General features: G+C 36.8%; 1 protein-coding gene across 1 annotated transcript; it reads right to left on the bottom strand.

Moving 5' to 3' along the window:
- Positions 1 to 12296: 12296 nt before the first annotated feature.
- Positions 12297 to 20079, bottom strand: Tbp (TATA binding protein). Its single transcript, XM_089635420.1, has 4 exons — positions 19690 to 20079; positions 19138 to 19286; positions 14607 to 14850; positions 12297 to 14191 (listed from the first exon to the last, which is right to left on the bottom strand). Exons 1-4 carry the CDS (start codon positions 19942 to 19944, stop codon positions 13916 to 13918), a joined length of 924 nt encoding a protein of 307 aa, XP_089491546.1. The 5' UTR covers positions 19945 to 20079; the 3' UTR covers positions 12297 to 13915.
- Between the last annotated feature and the right edge of the window lie 541 nt (positions 20080 to 20620).

The following is a 20620-nucleotide window of genomic DNA, read 5'->3' as shown; positions in this document are numbered from 1 at the left end:
AGGAATAGTCGTTTTTCATAAAATAATGTAGGAAGAGATTGCAACATTGGTACTCAGAATTTACCCAACAGGTTCACATACAAAAATAAACAATATTCAATACATGGATATCAAAATAATAACAAAAAACTTATAACAAAGTATATAACCCTATGTCAGACTTGACATTAAAAAATAAAAGTCTAATAACGTAGAAACTTCTGGTGCGCTGCACCCACTTATGAGAAAATATCTTATCACTTGGCACTGTTGAGCCTGACGGCATTTTGATTCACACATAACATCACTTTTAGTGTTGTAATTGGTTCTTAATCCAGGTTGGAGGAAGGATCCTCCATGGGAAGTAGACAGAGCTGTGTCACGGCTCTTTTGGTGACACCTCTGGCCGTCCTCAAGGAGACGACGCGGACGCGTCCGTCTTGACCAGGGTGGATCTCCGTCACTCGCGCCATCCTCCAGTACTGCGGAGGTAGTTGGTTGTCTTTGATGATGACCATGTCACCAGGCTGTAAACTGCGTTGACGTCCTTCTTGCCATTTGACTCGGTTCTGCAATTCTGCTAGGTATTCCCGGCTCCATCTGTGCCAAAAAGATTGAACAACGGTAGACATCTTTTGGTAAATATTAACCCTGTTTGTAGGCAGATGATGGATATCAAGCTCAGGCAATGCTAACAGGTTGTCGCCAATAAGGAAGTGTGAAGGAGTGAGTGCGTTTAAATCATTTGGATCTGATGTTAATGGAGTCAGAGGACGGGAATTTAAACAAGCCTCAATCTGTATTAGTATGGTATTCATGCCTTCGTATGTCAAAACAGTTGACCGCATTGCCTTTTTTAAATGTAACTTAGTCATTTTAACTGCACTTTCCCAAAGTCCACCGTGATGCGGTGAGCGGGGAGGCAAGAAACTCCAGCTAATATTCTGCTGGGCTAAAAAATTATGGATTTCCTTATCAGATGCCTTCAAAAAATCAAATAGTTCAGTAAGTTCCCTATAACTACCTGTAAAGTTAGTTCCATTATCACTAAAGAGTCGTGAGGGTTTACCCCTCCTAGCTATAAATCTTTTCAATGCATTCATAAATGCCATTGAAGTTAAATTAGTCACTAATTCTAGGTGAATTGCCTTCGTTGAAAAACAAATAAATAAACATATGTAAGATTTTACAACTCTTGGCATTTCTGGTTAAACCAGACTTAATTAAAATTGGACCTGCATAATCTATGCCGGTTACATAAAATGGTCTTTGGATTCGGAATCGGTCAGCAGGAAGGTCACCCATGAGCTGGCGACACTCGCGCGGACGGACTCGGAAACATACAATACATTTATGCAGTACTCGCTTTACTGCGTTTTTACCAAATATTGGCCAAAACCGTAAACGCAGTAATGCGAGCAGAGCATTACATCCTAAATGCAAATTCTCATAATGCAGATGGGTTATTATTAAGTCAGTCAACTTATGATTTTGTGGTAACAAAATTGGATGTTTTTGAGAGACCGAGGTAATATCAGATTGTGATAGTCGACCTCCAACACACAATAACCCATCCTGCATAAAAGGATTTAGTGCCTTTCCTTGCTCTGCCTAGATACAAATCTTCCATTACTCAAAGAAGCTATTTCATCACGAAATGAGAATCGCTGAGCGTTCAAAATCAATACATGCATGGCATGTTCCAGTTCGATTACAGAAAGCTCGTCGACCCGCATCGGTTTTCGTTTAGAACAGTTATGTATGAAACGTAACATATAAGCAACTACGCGCCTCAGTCGTCTTAATGAAGAATAATTATTAAATATTTCCCAATCGACAGGACTACTAGTAACCAAAACTATCCTCGCCGTTTCTGGCAACTCCGTGGGAGTATCAAATGTAGAACGTGGCCACTTATCCCCGTCGGACGTGAGCCATGGTGGTCCTGACCACCATAATGAAGATGATTTCAACTGCTGAGATGTTATTCCTCTGGAAATTATGTCAGCTGGGTTTTCAGTTGAACAAATGTGACGCCATATAGCGCCATCACCTTCACGTTGTATTTCTGATACGCGGTTAGCAACAAAAGTAGTCCAACGGTACGGTTCTCCTGCAATCCAAGCCAATGTTATTGACGAATCACACCACAAAGTGGTGTCAACTGTTACTTGGAGAGCTGCCGTCACCCGCTTCATTAATTTAACTAATAATTGTGCTCCACATAACTCAAGACGTGGTAACGATAAATTTTTTAGTGGGGCTACACGAGATTTAGCGCATATTAACTGTGATTGGTGAATGCCGTGTTCATCGGTAGATCTTAAATACAGACAAGCGCCATATGCTACTTGAGATGCATCGCAAAAACCGTGTAAGCTAAAAGATTTTTTATTGAAGCAGAAAATTTTCCTCGGTACCCGAATATGATTTGCTTTACTGAGACTCAGCGTGTAAGTCTGCCAGGCCAATAAAAGGTCATTGGGTAGCTTGTCATCCCAGGATGTTTTTAGCTTCCACAATCTTTGCATAATTATCTTACCGACAATGATTACTGGGCCTACCAGTCCTAAAGGGTCAAAAACTTTTGAAATTAATGATAAAACTTGACGTTTTGTTACTTCTAACTTTGAGTCTATGTTTTCTACCTGATAAGTAAACTCATCAAGTTTGGTGTCCCATATTAATCCTAGAATCTTAGCTTCATTGGATTCATTTGGCAATAATTCCAAATTATCTTTAGAATCATTAATTGAGGGTGCATTAGACCTCCATTTTCTAATCTCCATGCCTGCTGTAGCAAGCGCATTAATGATTTGGGATTTAAGCAAGTGACAAGTATCTATGGAATCACTACCAGAAAGAAAATCATCTACATAAAAATATTCCTTAAGGGATTTACTAGCTAATGGATGAGTAAATGAAACGTCATTACCTAGCTGGTGTAGACAACGTATTGCTAAATAAGGCGAAGGAGCCAAACCATATGTCACCGTGTTTAGCGTATAATGTTTCAAACAATCCTCCGCATCCTTTTTCCATAATATACGTTGGTAATTTCTGTGTTCCGGGTTGATATTAATTTGGCGGTACATCTTTGCAATATCTGCGGTGACTGCATATTGATTTTTTCTGAAAAATACCAAGTGACAAAATATATCATTTTGAATGGTGGGCCCAATCATTAGAGCGCGATTCAAAGAAATCCCTCGAGCGGGTTTAGCCGACCCGTCAAAAACAACACGAATTTTCGTAGTTGTGCTTGCTTCTTTAAATACAGCGTGATGTGGTAAATAATAAGTAATTTCAACGCGTTTTGGAGGTTCACATTCAGTCATGTGACCTAACACAAGATACTCATCAATAAATTCCGAGTATTGTTCCTTTAAACTAGGTTGTCTTAAGAATTTCCTTCCCATTGACGCTAATCTACCTTTAGCAATACTAAATGAATCTCCTAATTGAGATAGGTTAGATTTAAACGGTAAGTTGACTACAAATCTACCGTTTGCATCGCGTTTATGCGTGCCTTCGAAAACCCTTTCACATTCACTATCTTCCAGAGAGTGATGCTTACTATTTTCGGTTTCTTCAACCTTCCAAAACCTTTCTATTTGGTTCTGCAAAGAATTTAATGAAATATGACAAACTTTAACTGGCCTCGTATTATGACGACTCTGTACAGCTCCTGATATTATCCAGCCTAGCTCCGTTCGATGCAATGTAGGTTTACCCTTTCCTAACTGTATCTGATCCGTACGAAGCACCTGCCAGAAAACCTCTGCTCCGATCAGCATATCAATAGAAGCTGGCTGGTAAAACTGCGGATCAGCTAACCGGACACCGTCTGGAATGTTCAACATTTTTGGGTTAATCACGGTCTGTGGAAGATTGCAAGAAATCTCATCTAATACCAAACAAGATATTTCATCCTCGTATTGAGAACATAATGATTTAAATTTAATGTCAACTGTTTCCTTTACATGAATTAAATTATTATGCAAACCTGAAACAGGTATGTTCAATTTTGTACAATGCAAATTTAATCTCTTACAAGTATCCTTTGTAATAAAATTAGACATTGAACCTGAATCCAAAAGTGCGCGTATTTTGTGTGTTCCACCGTACGCGTCTTCTATTTTTACTATTACGGTAGATAGTAAAATTTCTCGCCCGTTCATGTCGCTATGACACGCTAAATTCACTGGTGCCTCCGACTGACCCTTGCCAGTTGAAGTACCCGCTTGTACATTATCAGTATTGATATGTAACAGAGTGTGATGTTTTCGATCACAAACACTGCATTTTTCCTTCCACCTGCACACCTTTGAAGGGTGCCCCGGTTTTAGGCAGTTATAACATAAATTGCTCTCTGAAACGAACTTTCTTCGTGCCGCTGGTGCTTTGTTAACAAATATTTTACAAGAATAAATGAAATGGCTGTCATTACACAGCATACAATTAACGTTGCTTGACGCTAACGTAACCTTGTTCGTAGAATTCCTTTCCTTAAAATTAACAAACTTTGGTTTTGTTGCAACTGGTTCCGCTTTCTGTTGCATTCCACCATTATCACCTTGGATAGTTTCCAGGATCTGCGACCTTTGTGAAATAAAATTGCTCAACTGCTCGAACGTAGGATAAACTTTATCGCACTCCATGGATTCCCACAGGCTACGTGTGTGATTATCTAACTTTGAGGTTAGAATATGTATAATTAATGTGTCCCAATGTTCTGTTGGAAGCTTTAAATTATGTAACGCTCTCAAATGAATGTTTGCTTGATCAATTAAATTTCGCAATTCATGATGATTCTGTCGTTTTAACGGTGTAACATTAACTAAGAAATTCAAATGTCTATTTGCAATAAGTCTGACATTTTCGTATCTTGAAATAAGCATCGTCCAGGCTGAACTATAATTATCCCCGGTTATTTCTAGAGAACTAATCAAATCAAGTGCGTCTCCGGACACATAACTAATAAGGTAATGAAATTTCTGAACATGATTTAATTTACTGTTATCATGAATTAGGGCAATGAACGAGTTCTTAAAAGTCAACCATTTATGATTATCTCCTGAAAAAATAGGTATTGAAATTGGTGGTAAATTCACTGATGTAATCGGGACATTTTCAATCTTCTTAAATTTTGATAATATTTCCTGTCCTAATGCAATTACATTAAAATATGTACCTTCAAAATTATCCCTCGCGTCATGATCTTCTGATTTATTCAATAAATCAATCTCCAGCTGAATTTTGGAGAATTCTATCAGAGAAGGTTTGATGGCATCTAATCTCGACGACAATACGCTGGGCCTAATATCATTTTCGTTGCTTAAATAGGTTTCAAATCTCGTTAATGAACCTTTCAACACCCCGCGCTGTCTAACCAACTTGTCGAGTTCCATTTTTTAGAAACGAATACCACAATAACCTGATTTAAAACAATACACAACTCGAAACGGCAGTTTGACGTGAAAAAAAATAATACTATGGATTATAAAGAAACCGATCACAATACTATGGCATGCAAATTGCAAAGACAAAGCTTGCAAACGCGTGGCTAGATATGTAGGTAAGCAAAGCAAAGTTATTCGGCAAAATACAACAATAAAAATTATTATCACCAACAATTTTATGCTATTTTGAAAGCATCTGATTATGAACACCCGAATATAATTCGATATAATCAATACGAAATAATGTGGCATCTACACAGATTTTTAGCTTTTTTAAATGGAATTTGAAAGGACAATGAAAGGAAGGCTACAACCTGATTTGCTGTGCATGCGAGCGTCGTGATGAGGCTCGCTTGATCAATCCAATGATGGTGATGAGGACGCCGACTGGACCACTCCCGATGATGATGAGGCCCGACTGGACCACTCCAAATAATGATCTTCCGTCTCAAATGGATCAATCCAAATAATAATCATCCGGCTCGAAGGACCAATGTTCAGGATCTTAACTTCACTCTCCTGACAGAGCAATCCGGCGTGGTGAGTCACCAGATTCCAAGGAAGTATGACTGGAGTAACTCTTCAATAATAACTCCAGCTCTTGAATAATGGTCTTTATTTTAACAATAGAAAAGACCCGTAGGGCAGCTCATGTAAGGTGAGCCCAATATTGCTATCTCTCTCCGCGGTTTTATAAACCACATGTAAGTGAAAACCTGGCAGCTCTGCCGTTTTGCCAAAAAACGACCCGCCCAAGACGGATGGTAACAAGAGAAGAACGATTAAAATCCGTGGCAATACGAAATTGCCCCGGCAATCGCTAACACAAAAATAAATGTTGCCACACCCATAGGGTGACAAGCACCAATATTAATATTTCAGTACCTGAAATCTTAATGAATCAGTTGTTACTATCACAGGCCGAATGAAGTGCAACATAGTATGTACCTACCCAGAGCTACCTGCCAAGAAATCAATATTATTGTTAGCAAATTAAACAATTCAAAGTCACCAGGGATTGACAACATTCGAATGTTTGACATTAAGACACATATTAATATTTTAGGGCCTGTTATAACACACTTTATCAATTTAATTTTATCGCAAGCAGTAATACCAGATGAACTAAAAAGTAGCATCATTAGGCCAATTTACAAAGGGGGCAAACATACAGATATTCAAAATTATAGGCCAATAAGCATATTGCCAGCCCTAGAAAAAATACTTGAAAAATACATTTCCATAAAACTTAATAAATATCTAGAATCTTTCTCTTTGTTGGATCCCAACCAATATGGATTTCAAAAGAAAAAAAGTACGGAAATGCTGCTTCAGGAATTTTCAAATCACATAAATTATGAATTAAATCTAAAAAAACAAGTTTTGGTTTTATTCATAGATAACTCTAAGGCATTTGATACCATTGATACAAATAAACTATTAGAAACACTGGAGGCAATAGGAATTAGAGGAAAGCTGCTAGTTTTATTAAAAAATTTACTAACTGATCGACAAATAAGAGTAAAAATTCTTAAAAAATTTAGCAAAAGAAAATATATCTCAACAGGTGTTGCACAGGGGTCAATTCTAGGGCCAACCCTTTATATTATTTATGTCTCAATTATGAGAAAATTGTTTTCATTTGTTAAACATTTTGTATATGCAGACGATACGGCGCTCGTAATATCGCACGAAGATCTGGTTACTGCAATGAACCTTATGCAACATGATTTTATTGCCCTACTGAAATGGTCGCATGATGCAGGCCTCTTTATAAACGCCAAAAAAACTAAAATTATGCACATCAGATCTCCACACGCCAGATGTAATGTAATTCCTTCATTATATACACACACATTTGACTGCATACATAAAAATGTTGCACAGCCCTGTTCATGTGAAACCATTGATTTTGTCAAAAGTTATGTATATTTGGGTGTTACTATTGACTGCTACATGAAATGGGATGTACAAATTGCTAATGTTTGTAAACGTCTACGAGCTATTGTGGGTAGGATTTATAAAATAAAATATTTCGTGCCTATAAGTACTTTAAAGTTAATCTACTTATCTCTGGCTGAATCCACTATACGTTATGGAATTACTTCTTGGGGACATTCTTGTAAAACTAATATAAGCTATATACAAACATTACAAAACTCCATTATAAAATTGTTAATCCATAAATATGACAATCAACACAGAAGTAACATTAAATTAATATACAAGTCTCTGAATATTTTACCTGTCAGAGGATTATTGTTTTATAATATTGTAAGTCAACATGTTATATTGTCTGATTCATTGTATAGGGAAAGAGTTTGCCATAAACATAACACAAGATTCACTCAAAATGAAGGACTGGTAGTTCCGAAATGTACTAATAAATATGGTGAAAGAACTTTAAACTATATAGTACCCAAAATGTTTAACTTATTACCAATGACAATTAAAAATAATAACATGTATACTGCTAATGTTAAATATAATCTAAGGAAATGGTTATTGGATAATAATGATCTATACTGATGCCCCTGAAATGGAATTCATATTCTTAGAAAATGGAAAAACAATTATTTTGTAATACCTGACTACATACCTCTATTTATGAAACTATTGATGTACTTGTTGATAATACTAATTTGTTCATACATTTATTTTTACTTGCTTATTTTATAAGGCTTTTATGTTTTATGTTGATAATACTAATTTGTTCATACATTTATTTTTACTTGCTTATTATATAAGGCTTTTATGCTGCTATTTAAACTTTTCTGCAATGTAACCAATTTATGTAATTATGTACCGTTCAAATTGTATCTTATGAGTGTATAAATGTTGTCTCTATGTCCCTGCTGACAAACTACACAAGTAGTTTAGCGGGTTTAAATGTGAAATAATAAAAAAAAAAAAAAAAACATCGAGAAACGTCTGGACGCGAAACACAAAGCTGGTTGGTTGCTGGGAAGTAAATTATGAACATTTATAAAAGTGTCTTAACTAAATACTTAAACGAAATATTCGACTCTGAAAATGAACCGAATTTTTTTGCCGAATTTGGAATTCGCAAATTTGTTCATAACGTGGCGAGTAATTTGCGCTCCCATGTAAAAATGTCTATTCATTCCAAAGCAGATTTTACTTTTAAGAAGTAAATGGTGATATTATAATGCGAGATGCCTATTTACTGTCAGATTGATTTATTGACGAATCACAGTCAGCCTTACTCCCTTCGTTCTTCAACAGTTGATTTTACCCCTCGCCATTATCTTCTCGTCTATTAATTCCTATGTCTGTGGATAGTACAGAAAAACCGAGTTTTTTCAGCTGGTCGTAACAGTTGGGAATACTATTCCAAGCGTTGAATATGATCATGTCTTCCTTCTCTAGGTCTTTCAAGGTAGACCACTTGTGTTGTGAACCAAGCTAACATTTTTTCTTCTCCAGTATTTCTAAATCAACACCAAGACGCTCAAATTTAGAGCTCCATAATTCCTTGATTTTTAAGTCCAGCAATTGTATTTCAAAGTTACCAACGTCAATGCCAAAGGAGAAAAATTCAAATCTGTTTATCGTCTGTTAGTTCTGGATAGTTAACACCCTTCTCGAGGAGAAATGCTTTGATTTCTGGAAACAGCGATTCGAAACGCTTTAAAACGTTCCCTCTTGATAACCAACGTACCTTGTTATGAAGCAGAAGATCACCGTACTCACTCTCCATTTCAACTAAAAATTCTTTGAATTGGCGATGATTAAGAGCTTTAGCTAAAATGGAGTTAACAATTGTAATCACCAATTCCATAACTTTACAAATTTCTTTTGGAAATGTCTTCGCGCAAAGCGCTTCTTGATGAATGATGCAATGGTAAGCAAGTATCTCGTGATTAATTTTTTCTTTGAAAAGAGCAACAAATCCCTTTCTGTGGCCGGTCATACTTTTGGCCCCGTCTGTTGAAATCGACACAATTTTTTCGAGAGAAATTTGATGTTTATCCATACATCCAATTACAGCGTTTGCGATATCCTCTCCACGCGTCTGACCTTTGAGTGGCAATAATCCTAAAAGTTCTTCTTTAGGACCTGTATGAGAAATAAATCTTACAAAAAGCGAAATTTGCGCTGTATCATTTATGTCACAAGACTCGTCAACTGCTATTGATAAAGCCGAAACTAATTTTAGATCTTCGATTTGCTGGATGGTTATATTCGAAGACATTTTAAGTGTTCTATCTTTCATTGTTTTGGCAGACAACGGTAACTCTTTAATTTTTTTTTAAATTTCTGCCTTGTTCTTAAAATTCCAAAATAGTTCTTCGGATGCCTTTACAAAACAACTTTTAATGTATTCGCCGTCTGTGTACGGTTTCCCTCTTTTAGCAATCTCTTGACTAACAACAAAACTTGCCATATTAACATTACTGAAAGATTGCATCCAGTTGTTAAATACAGAAGTTGATGTCTCTTGAGTCTTCTGGAGTTCCTCAACTGCTTTTTTCCTTGCATTACCGACAGGATATTTATTGCTAAATGAAGTGTGTTTATTTTTAAAGTGTCTCTCCAAATTTGACTTCTTGTTATGCGCCAATTTTTCCTTACAAATAAGACATGTCGGAAGGCCATCTAAGTTTTGAATAAACGCAAAAGTCTCGGTCCACTCAACTCTAAATTCACGGTTTTCATCTTCCGTTTTTCTTTGCTTCTTTTTGGTAGCCATGTGAAATGGGGACCTATAAAAAATCCCAAAAATATTTTTTTCCGTCACCAATACTAAATAACTATGATATTATAATTTTTTTTCCGCCACCAACACTAAGGACGGGTTGTTTCGGAGAATTTGAACAATTCATCAAATTTCAACGTTCATTTCCGGGTTCTGAGAAAGTCCTGTTCAAGTTCTGTTATTATATCATTATAGGCTGGTTGCTTGACAAAACTGAAATTAAAACAGAACTTGAAAAAATCTTTCACAGAACTGGAAAATGAACGTTGAAATTTGATGAATTGTTCAAATTCTCCGAAACAACCCGTCCTTAATAAATATCATTATAATATAAATTATTATCATATACATATATCAAATAAATATTAAATTAATGATGTAAATACCTGTAGAATGTGCCGCTGGATGGAATAAAACCCCTTGTAACACGTGCGCGACAAACACGACAAGCGCCGACCACCATGACCGTAGCAACGCGACAGGCGAGGTGACTGCTATCCAACGCCAACCAGACTTATTGAAACGCGAGAAAAGTCTCCCTCGCACCGCGCACCCCGCAGTCGTCACCCGCCGATACCATCGGCGCGTCTTGCGCGCCTGTCCGTGAACTTTTGCGCGGGAGCCGCACTTAAGAGGCTAAAGAGCCGCATGCGGCTCCGGAGCCGCACTTTGCCGACCTCTGGGTTAACCATTGAAGAAAAGAGTAATTTTCACTGAAATTTTAGTAAATTGACTACTTTTATCAGTGTGGACTTCGAAGATTTATCAAGCGATGAGTAATGTCGACTGCTAAATGATGGTACTCAATATAAAACAAGTCTGGTCAGTTATAAGAGGGATTTTAGAAGATCGAATATAGCACCATGGTGATTGAAGTGGGGAAAGTAAACCAGCAAATTCATTAAACTGAACAGGCTCACTTTTGAATTGTTGGCATTATAGAGACTATAATGCATTGTATTATTTTTAGTTGCCAGAAGTGGATCCGGGCCTGTGGAAGAACCGAGTTGGAAGAGAAGTTCAAGGAAGCAGGAACATTGAATCTAAACCGTGTTTATCGAGTCTGTTCAGACCATTTTAAATTGACTGATTTCCGAAATCCGAACCTATTTAGTCAAGGGTGAGTAGCATTCATTTCATCAATTCTAGGGAAAAGTAAATAATAATATATCGTGCTGGTGTATTGTGTTTGTTAAATCTTGATACTAGATTCATTGTTATTTCCATGCCATGCTATTGATTTTCATAAATCATTTTGAAATTTCAGGATATGGAAAGGTACAGTGCCCACTGTGAAGGTGTTTAATGTTGAAGAAGAAGATCCCAAGAACAAAGATAAGGGCGGTAATGCAGTTACAAAAGAAAATCCACCTCCTCTATTCAACCCAAAGTTCGAAAGAATCAATAAAGATTTAGAAGCTTTTAAAGGAGACCATAGCTATACACTGAGCAATAATATAACCATAAGAAATTTACAATGTGATATTTTAGATCTAAAGAAAAAGCTTGAAGAAAAGAAAAAGAAATTACGCATTTCTCAGCAAGGTCTATCCAGATATCGAGCAAGATGTAAATATTTAAGATCTACAGTTGAGAAATTAAAATCGAATGAAAACCTCAAAAAGAAACGTAAGCAGACCAAAGAAAACGTTGGATTTCATAGTCTGAATATTCTTAATTCCGATGTCAGAACAGGAAAACTGAAGATGGGAAGAAGGTACACCACTACAGATAGAAAGTTTGCATTAGCCTTATATCACTGTTCCAGTAAGTCTTATGAATTCTTACAAAGAGAATTCGGTTTACCGACTGTCCGTTCCTTGCGGAAGTGGATAACCATGAAGCCGGATGATGTAAATGAACAACAAGTGACGGATTTAGTTGAAATACACACTAATGAATTTGAATATAATGATGATCCTTTAGGGATTTTAAAGACTGAATAGACTGTGTTTGTGTATACATAGTATAATTTTTTAATGAAATACGTACATACAATATCTTTACATGAACACAACTATTGATTATTTTATTTACCAACCAGGTTTCACTTGTGCCCAAAGTTTGTCAGTCAAGTAAAAATGACAATATAATATTTCTGAACTATTTCTACAGTCTATTATCATAATGAAAGTGTTTGCTAGTTTTGTTTTAAAATACTTTATGTACATTTCCCCCAATTACGTATGTATGAATTTCTTTGTTTTCTAAATAATAAATTATTGCTAAAAAATTGAGATATAAAGTTGATGTTGTTTGTATCAATTAATTTATTTTTCTAACACAAGTGCATTTTTACAAAGTACCAGCTCATTTCAAAATAAAATTTTGCTTAATTAAATCTTGGGTTTAAAGCTAGAAGTGCCTACATTAGATTTTGGTAATTTAAGTTAAGTATCAGAAAGTACTCTAAATATATTGTTACTTCTTATAAACACATGAGCAATGGAGTGTTTTAAAAAAAAAATGCCTTGAGCGATGAATATTTCGGGGCATTCGGTTTTGGATTCGCCCTGCTTTCCAAAAAAAAGAATCCACCTATATTTTATTGCTTATCCCATATATGTAGGTTTTATAATTAAGCTGCGGAAATTAAAAAATAAATTCGAATAAATCGTCTACCTACATTTAGGCAGCTAACGTTCTAGGCCCAAAGCGATGAGACCTAAATATGGGTAGCCATCGTTTGACTGTTTAATACGCCTGTCAGTCGATCAAAGTGAATGAAATTGAACCATGTCTAATATGTGTATGTCAAATTAATGTTTCGACATATTTTACATAAAAAAAGTTGATGAACTCGAGCATTGATCCACTGAAATACATATTTTTCTTCTACTTCTACATACTTGCTGATTCTTCAAAACCTGCAATGGAAGCCAAATAATACTACAAAAGTGTGATACAGAAAGAATACATATAGAAATAAGAGTTTATTCGTTTTAACACATGTGGTTAGTAGCGTAGTTGCTTATGATATAGATTTTTTGGTAATCTTTTAGGATACCTGGACACACTTAATACATATATTATTTAGAAGTAACACTTCGATTCAACTTAATTACTTTAAAATACAACTATTTACGTCGGGGAAGGTGTAAAATATTGCAATAAAGTTCCATTTTTGTCAATGTTTAAAAATTTCATGTGTTTTGACAGTTTGGCCATGTATTTTGGTTGATGTATTTGTATCGAGTGTGTCCGGCAATTCTAAAAGTTTATCGTTTTTTAACCATACCATGTGTATGGTTAAAGGATTGTTTTTCCAATAACTTTCCGACACAACTGAGATGGCATCTTGAAATATTCTGCACTAAACAATAATCACAAATAATGAAGTTTTACTTAAATTTGTGTTATTCTCACATTCATAAGTTAATAAAAAATATTCGAGAAAAATGTGTCTACATTAAAAAAATAACTTAAAACCTCATGAAAATATTTACAAAGGCATAATACAGGGTGTCCAGGGGGTAAAGTGCACTAACTTCGGGGGGTGATTCTACATGATTTTCGAAGTAAAAAAGTTAAAACTCTTTTTGAAATTCCAACATTTGAAGGTACTTTTTAGGTTGAATTGTTTAGGTTTGTATGAGAAAATGTCGTTTATGGAAAAATATTTTAGTATGAAAAAAAAAGTTATTTATCTTTTTTACTTCTACCATCATGTAGAATCACCTCCCAAAGTTAACGCACTTTACCCCCGGACACTGTGTATATTTATAAAAATAATGTTCACTTTAAAACGGACACTTTATTGTTTCTTGAAACTTTTTAAGATTGGATAAATATTGTCAAAAGCCTCATAGATTTCTCCCCTCACTTTGGCTCCTGTCAACACCACTTTGCCGGAAACAAAGATCAGCAAAACAATTCTGGGTTTCACCATTCGGTAGATAAGTCCAGGGAACAATTCAGGTTCATAGGAGCTGAACTGACCGTGGGTTAGCACCAGGCCCTCCAATCTGATGGGAAACTTGACATCACAACTGCCGACCATGTTCTGGATTTTGAAGTCCAGAAACTTTGCCTGCAACAAATAAATATATTAATAACGGGAAGATACATTCTTTAATTTAGTACATTGGGCATAAAGCTGAAAATCTGTTCTTGTAATACCCGAAACTGCAAAAAATCTGAAACAGTGAGCTAGGTTTTAACAAAATTTGAAAAAAAAATTTTTGGTCACTAAATTCTAGGTCACGCTGCAACAATTTTTAGCTTGCCACATCATTTCTATCATGAGGTTGTTGTATTTTTTATTTTGTGTAAGATTTGTGCCATTTATCAGGAAAAAGTTATGCCTCAAAGATTTATAGATATTGAAAATTGTAATTTTTAAATTTCAGGGTTACTCATTTATTAAGACATAAAAATTTAGAGAATATTTACCTCTATCTGACAAAGAAAAAGAACATGCAAAATAAGATTTGTAAGATTCTCACCATAAAACCGAGTTTTTGGATAATTCTGGCATATTTCCTAGCAGCTAATCGAGAGTCCTCTTCACTCTTGGCCCCAGTACACACCATCTTCCCCGAGGAGAATATCAAGGCTGTGGTCCGTGGTTCTCGAATCCTCATGATGACAGCGGCAAACCGCTTGGGGTTATACTCCGCATTACGAGCGTGGAGCGCTATCTTCTTAAGATCCAGTTTGCAATTCAAGTTGACGGTAGACACTATATTTCTGTAATATAAAAAAACTCAATTAAATTAAAAGAATAAAAGTGTTAAATGTTTCTAGATTATTATGAACTGATAGAAGTAGTCATTAGCAGATATTATATTCTATTCCGGGTAAATTTGCTGTTCTGACTCAACCTCTATCTACATGATTTTAACTCTTTGCACGCGGCCGTATCAACTGTTGTTACGGCAAAAAGTCTATACTCACACGCGGCTGTATCAACAGTTGATACGGCAACTTTGAGGCCGATATTCTCGCTCTCTTTCGTCATAAATGTATTTCTTGCTCACTTGGACATTTGTAGAACTATCACGATGCTGACATCTACAAGAATTTCTCAAAAATAAATTTTATTTCATTAAAAAAGATCGATAACCAAGTGCGCCTCTTCGCGCCTTTTAGTCCTTTAGTTTACATTTTTGTCAACGGATGGCGTTAGTACTAGTTTGTCAATCACAACTTTTCATAACTAAGAATGATAAGTGATCATGGTGTCCCACTTGTGTCTATAAACACAGTGGCCTAAGTACACACACACCGAGAGTGGTTTATTTATGACGCCAAGTGAATGGCGGGACCACATTCAAAAGATACGGTACGTCTGTCTTTATATGAAATTTTATGTTTTTGTTTTTATAAACATCTAAGAGTGTTGACACACGAGGATTTGTTTTCATATTGTGGAGAATAATCTGTTCTGTCTATATAGTCCAATAAATCATGCCAGAATGCTATAATTTGACATTTAATTGCATGCATAGGTATTTGAAAATATGTACCGCGTACGGGTATAGATAAAACGGAGCATATTGACGCGTTCAAAAGGTTAAGTAAAAAAAGTTATATAAATTTTTTTGAAATTCCAATGTTTGAAAGTACTCTCTATCTAAAAAATAGTTCTCAGGAGATGAAAAAAAACAACTGTCTATTTTAACCCTCCTGTACTTTCCCCAAACAAGAGTTTAGTGCGATATCCAAGTTGTTTTTTTATGCTTTTATGAGCCGAACAGCCGAACTGAACCTCAACTAATGGGAAAGGAACCAAGCAACCACAAATGGCGTGAAACGCCGCTTGCAGTTGCTTTGTTCCTTTCCCGTGATTCATGGCTCGGTTTGCAAAAGTAAACATACCATTACATCACATACTCTATAATTTAGGTAATCCTAGAAAAACTATTCGGTAATAGATCTACATTTAAAAAAAATAAATCCCTTTACTATTTTGATCTGACAGTATATGTAGTTACATTAAATAATATCTATCCAATTCTGAGGAAATTACCCAATGTTTAGATGTGAGAATAATCAAATAATAATAACAACCCCCCCCATGGTTTTTTTTCTCTTTGAAAAGCCGGTTCCAAAAGTAAATGAATAAAGAACTGGTTCCACATCTGTCTCCACAGTGACAAAGGCTTTGGAGATATCCAACCCGATGGTTTGAGTTTCTCCAAAACTTTCCAAGTAACGCCTCCAAAGATGTCACATACCCGAGCAGATCGCCACATGATCGGTTTCGACAAAATCCATATTGGAAATATTGCCGTAGGTAAACTATCAGCTATCACTATTAACTAGGCATACTATCATTGGAAATATTGCCGTAGGATGTTGTTATTATTTGAGAGTATGGAAGTGATGGCTATGGGGCGGAAATTGGAAGGATCGGAGCGGTCCCTCTTTTTAAGGATTGGGTGGATGATCGCTCTTTTCCAAAGATCTGGCTCCTTTCCGCTTTTGACTGTGATTAAATAATTTTCAGAGCACCGGAGTTAGCTCTGCAGAACACCTCTTAAGGACCAAGGCAGGTATTCTGTCTGGCCCGCTGGCTTTATTGATTTTTATCTTGTTTAAGACCCGGAGGACCTCCTTGTTCCGGATCTTTGGTTCCTTCATGTGGAAACCACAGTGTGAAATGGAATGGGGAATTTCTCCGTTATCTTGAAGAGTCTAATTTTCCGCGATAATTTTGCCTAATAACTCAGTTTTCTATAGGGCCGAATTAGCCAGCCGGTAATCGGGCTTGGTCAGAGGTGGAAAAACGGTTCTGCAGAAATTTCTCCCAATTGAACCAGCAAGCGACCAAAAAGAAAGGTTACCGGTATGGCAGTCCGCCAGCTTTTTGGAAATTCTTTGGTCGTGGTTGCTCTTGGGGTTCTCTTGCAATCCTTTGCCCATTTTGGGTATTCTGAAAGTTTATCCAAGAAGCCGATTTTCTGGGCCAAGTTGCCAACACACTGATAATACCTAACACCTACTAAAAGCCCTTAGCAAATCGCCTTTAAGATTATTTTGCATAAAAACGGCGCTACACAAAAATACAAATCATCCGAATATTATTGATAACAGTGATCACCTACGTACTCGTCTACTGATTTTGACAGCGGTCACCAGAATTTCACTGGTGCCGGGTGCCGTTAGGCTCAGGTATTTGAACAATCATACCGGTGAGATCTACGCGTACCCATCACACTTCGTGATTGGCGCAATCCTCGTTTGCGAAACGAGCGCAGCTGATGTCAGCACAGCTGTAAAGGCAGACAAATCCCTTTGGCCTTAAAAGGCTTTCCAGATGATAGCCTGGGCACTTTAAGTAGGATGTGTGTGGGGTCTCGGCGATCTGAGTCTGCATAAGGAAGAGGAGATGGGGATTTTGGGAAAAAAGGTGGTGGTGGATGGGAATCAGGTTAGTGTGCAGACCGCGAATGTTGGCGAAATTCACCTTCATCCGAGGTCCGCACCGAGGACACCTGCTGTTCGCTGTCATAAGGTTGATGTTTTTTTTTTTGTAAATTCATAAATTTTTTGGTTTGCTTTGTTTGGGGGGTTTAATGAGAGGTTGGAAAGTATCAGTTTAATGAGTAAAGCAACTGGATACACCAAATAAAGGGTATGTTCTTCCGATTGCGGTTCAAGGCAATGGGGCAGGAGAGTCCGGCTGTGGAGTCCAAACGCTGGATGCTGGGCCCCCATCAGGTCACCAACCCGCACAGAATCAGCAGCAGCTGCTAAAAAAACTTGCGAGGAGTCCTTATCTAACGATGGCCCGCGACCGACTGGCTGCAGGTGCTGGATGGGCGCTGGACTCACACACACAGCTATGCAGTCGTAGGTATCAATGGTCTAAATACAACTGCGGATGTGTGGATTTCTCATGTTTCCGCATAGCGAACTAAAGTGGGACATCAATAGAGTGTCATTTCCTCGCACACTCTTCGCGTAGCAGTGTCACATGGTTGATTGTATCGGTGTATTTGTTCCCGATTTTTAACAAAACAATCTGATTTTTAATTGAATTTGAAAACTATGTAAAGTATTATTTTTTAATTCAGTGCATAAATGTATAGCAGAGGAATAGCTAAAATCTGAACCCAGAACTTATTATATTTATAGAGTTGTTAAAGTTAATAGAAGCAATGTGTAGTAAATACACACCACAGATAAGGAAAGGTTAATTAAATTAAAAAAAGAAGTCCTTTAAAATACGAAAGAGAGTTTTTTCATCTCCTAAGAAAACATGTTTTTGGAGATACAAGATTGAGTCAGAAAAGTGATGATATTATAATCTGTTTGTGTTTGAGTAAGAATAATCAAATATTCGTAACTACACTTTTTCTGGCCATTCTACTTAACAGATTCATTGCCCAATAACCATTCTTCCCGATTAAATCATGCTGGGGGCAGCCAGCAACATTGGCATGTTATAATTTGGCGATTGAAAAATCTGGAGGTTTTAGCCATCGCCAACCTTATCAGGACATTATAATCTTTGGCCTAAGAATTGTGCAGAAAAAATTAAAATAATCCATGCCTAATTTAAAACTTCTGTAAGGTAGTGTCTAAGGTGGTCGCCAAAATGGTATATATTTTCAGTATTATTTAAGATGCTTTGTCATAAATTTGTGCAATAGACTAATGCTGGCTTTAGACTCATAAGTAAAAATAACGATAAGTTACCCATAGGAGCGTTAACATATGCATTTGACTTATGGTGATTAATGCTCAGGGAAGTTATTCGGAAGTTCAACTTATGTAAGTGCTCACAGCGACCGCTACACCTGTAATTTTATTTGCGGTATGATGGCTTCCCATAAACAACGATTTGCTGCTGTTAAATTTATGCGATTTTGCCAATAAAGACGAAAAGACCCAAATAAAGTGTTGGAATAGAAGTTGGCTTGAGAGAAACAATTATCCAAGCGCTTTTGTTACGTTAACCTTATGGCAATCTGCCTACGGTTTCTGACAAGATAGTAAGATTAATTCTAAGAAGTGTGGAGAACTTACTGCAACTGCGGAAGAATGCCGGGGTCTGCAGAGTGAGGAGTCATGGGGGTCATGGGAGTGGCGGGGCCGCTCATCTGGTTGAGGGCACTGGAGGTCCCCATGCCCATACTGCCCGGGCCCCCCACCATCGGGGACATCATGTTTTGTTGCTATCATTATAAATGATAAAATAGTAATTGTAATAAAACCTAGGCTAAAAACAACAAATCTACACTTAAGTTTCAAAACAATTCAGTGAAAATATTATGGAATCGGAGAAAAACAAGTTGGGTTGTTGATTATTGATGATTTATGTAATCATGAGTTTTCAGTTATAACCAGTATGAAAATGTTGCGGTTTATGATATTTAGGATAAGCAGAACATCGATAAACATGATTCTGACATTGCTTCAATTTTTAGTAGTGACTGATATTATCTCTAGAAATTGAGACAAATCGTTAATCTTCCCGCCTAAGTTCCACGATAATGATTTTGGAGGTAAACATGATTAGAGGTTATAATTTCCAACTTTTGTAAGGAAAATTGAAGGCAAGTATAAATCTGGACAAACCGGAGTTTGTGGCTGCATCATGCTTTGCGGGGTGGCAAAACCTGGAGCATAAGTGTGGATTGGTCTTGAAGGAGTCATGATTGAAGGCATTGCGGATCCGAAGACCCCCATGCTCGGCGAGGCACCCATCGGCGCCAGGGGCGGCATCTGCTGCTGGAGAGCACTTGTCATAATCTGTTGATCTTCCTCCGGTTGATGCAGCGGGGTTCCGATACTGGGGATCGAGAACCCCGGACTTGGCAGCATTTGGTCCATCTTTGCTAATTGATTTGATACAAAACAAAAAGATAGGATTGTATTTTTATTGATCAACTACCAAAAAAGTGCCGATTTATTCACTATTTTTGTAAAAAAAACAAACGGTAAACAACGGACGACAACATCCGTACAATCAACACGATATTCTATTTCCATAGATTTTGTGTCTATGGTTAAAATGTCAGTTCAAAATATTGCTGTGTTGCCATACTACTGACAAACATTAAAATGATTTTTCCTTTTAAGTACCTGCCAGCTAAATAATTATTTTTGTAAGGGAGAGTCGATTTAAATTTTTAATTCATCGGGATGGATTGGTTGGACACCGCAGTAGGTACTATACGCTTGACCGCCATAGCAAAAAAAACAGTCGAACAGGTTCTATACACTACACGAATATTCCTTAGACTTACCTTACGACTTTGCAAAAGAGTGGAGTTTTTACAGTAATCTAAATGCGCTGCATTTTGCGAAATGCCTTTTTAAAATTGAATACCGATCGCGACTGTTAAACCTGTGGGCGAAAACAAAAAATGCCACCTCATAAAATGAAATCAAGGGGTATGAAACCATTTGTGTCTCCTTAGTAATATAATCGGGCGTATCTATTTGTTGAACAATTAACGTATTTACTAGTTAGCAATGGCTCACGCGCTCATCGCAGATCATTTGG

This window comes from Hesperophylax consimilis, chromosome 9 (assembly GCF_061612785.1).
Source record: "Hesperophylax consimilis isolate HC1 chromosome 9, BYU_Hcon_1.0, whole genome shotgun sequence".
In the NCBI taxonomy this organism is placed as follows: Eukaryota; Metazoa; Arthropoda; class Insecta; order Trichoptera; family Limnephilidae; genus Hesperophylax; species Hesperophylax consimilis.
Note: the sequence above shows the minus strand (reverse complement) of the source record. Positions and strands in the feature narration are given on the sequence as shown.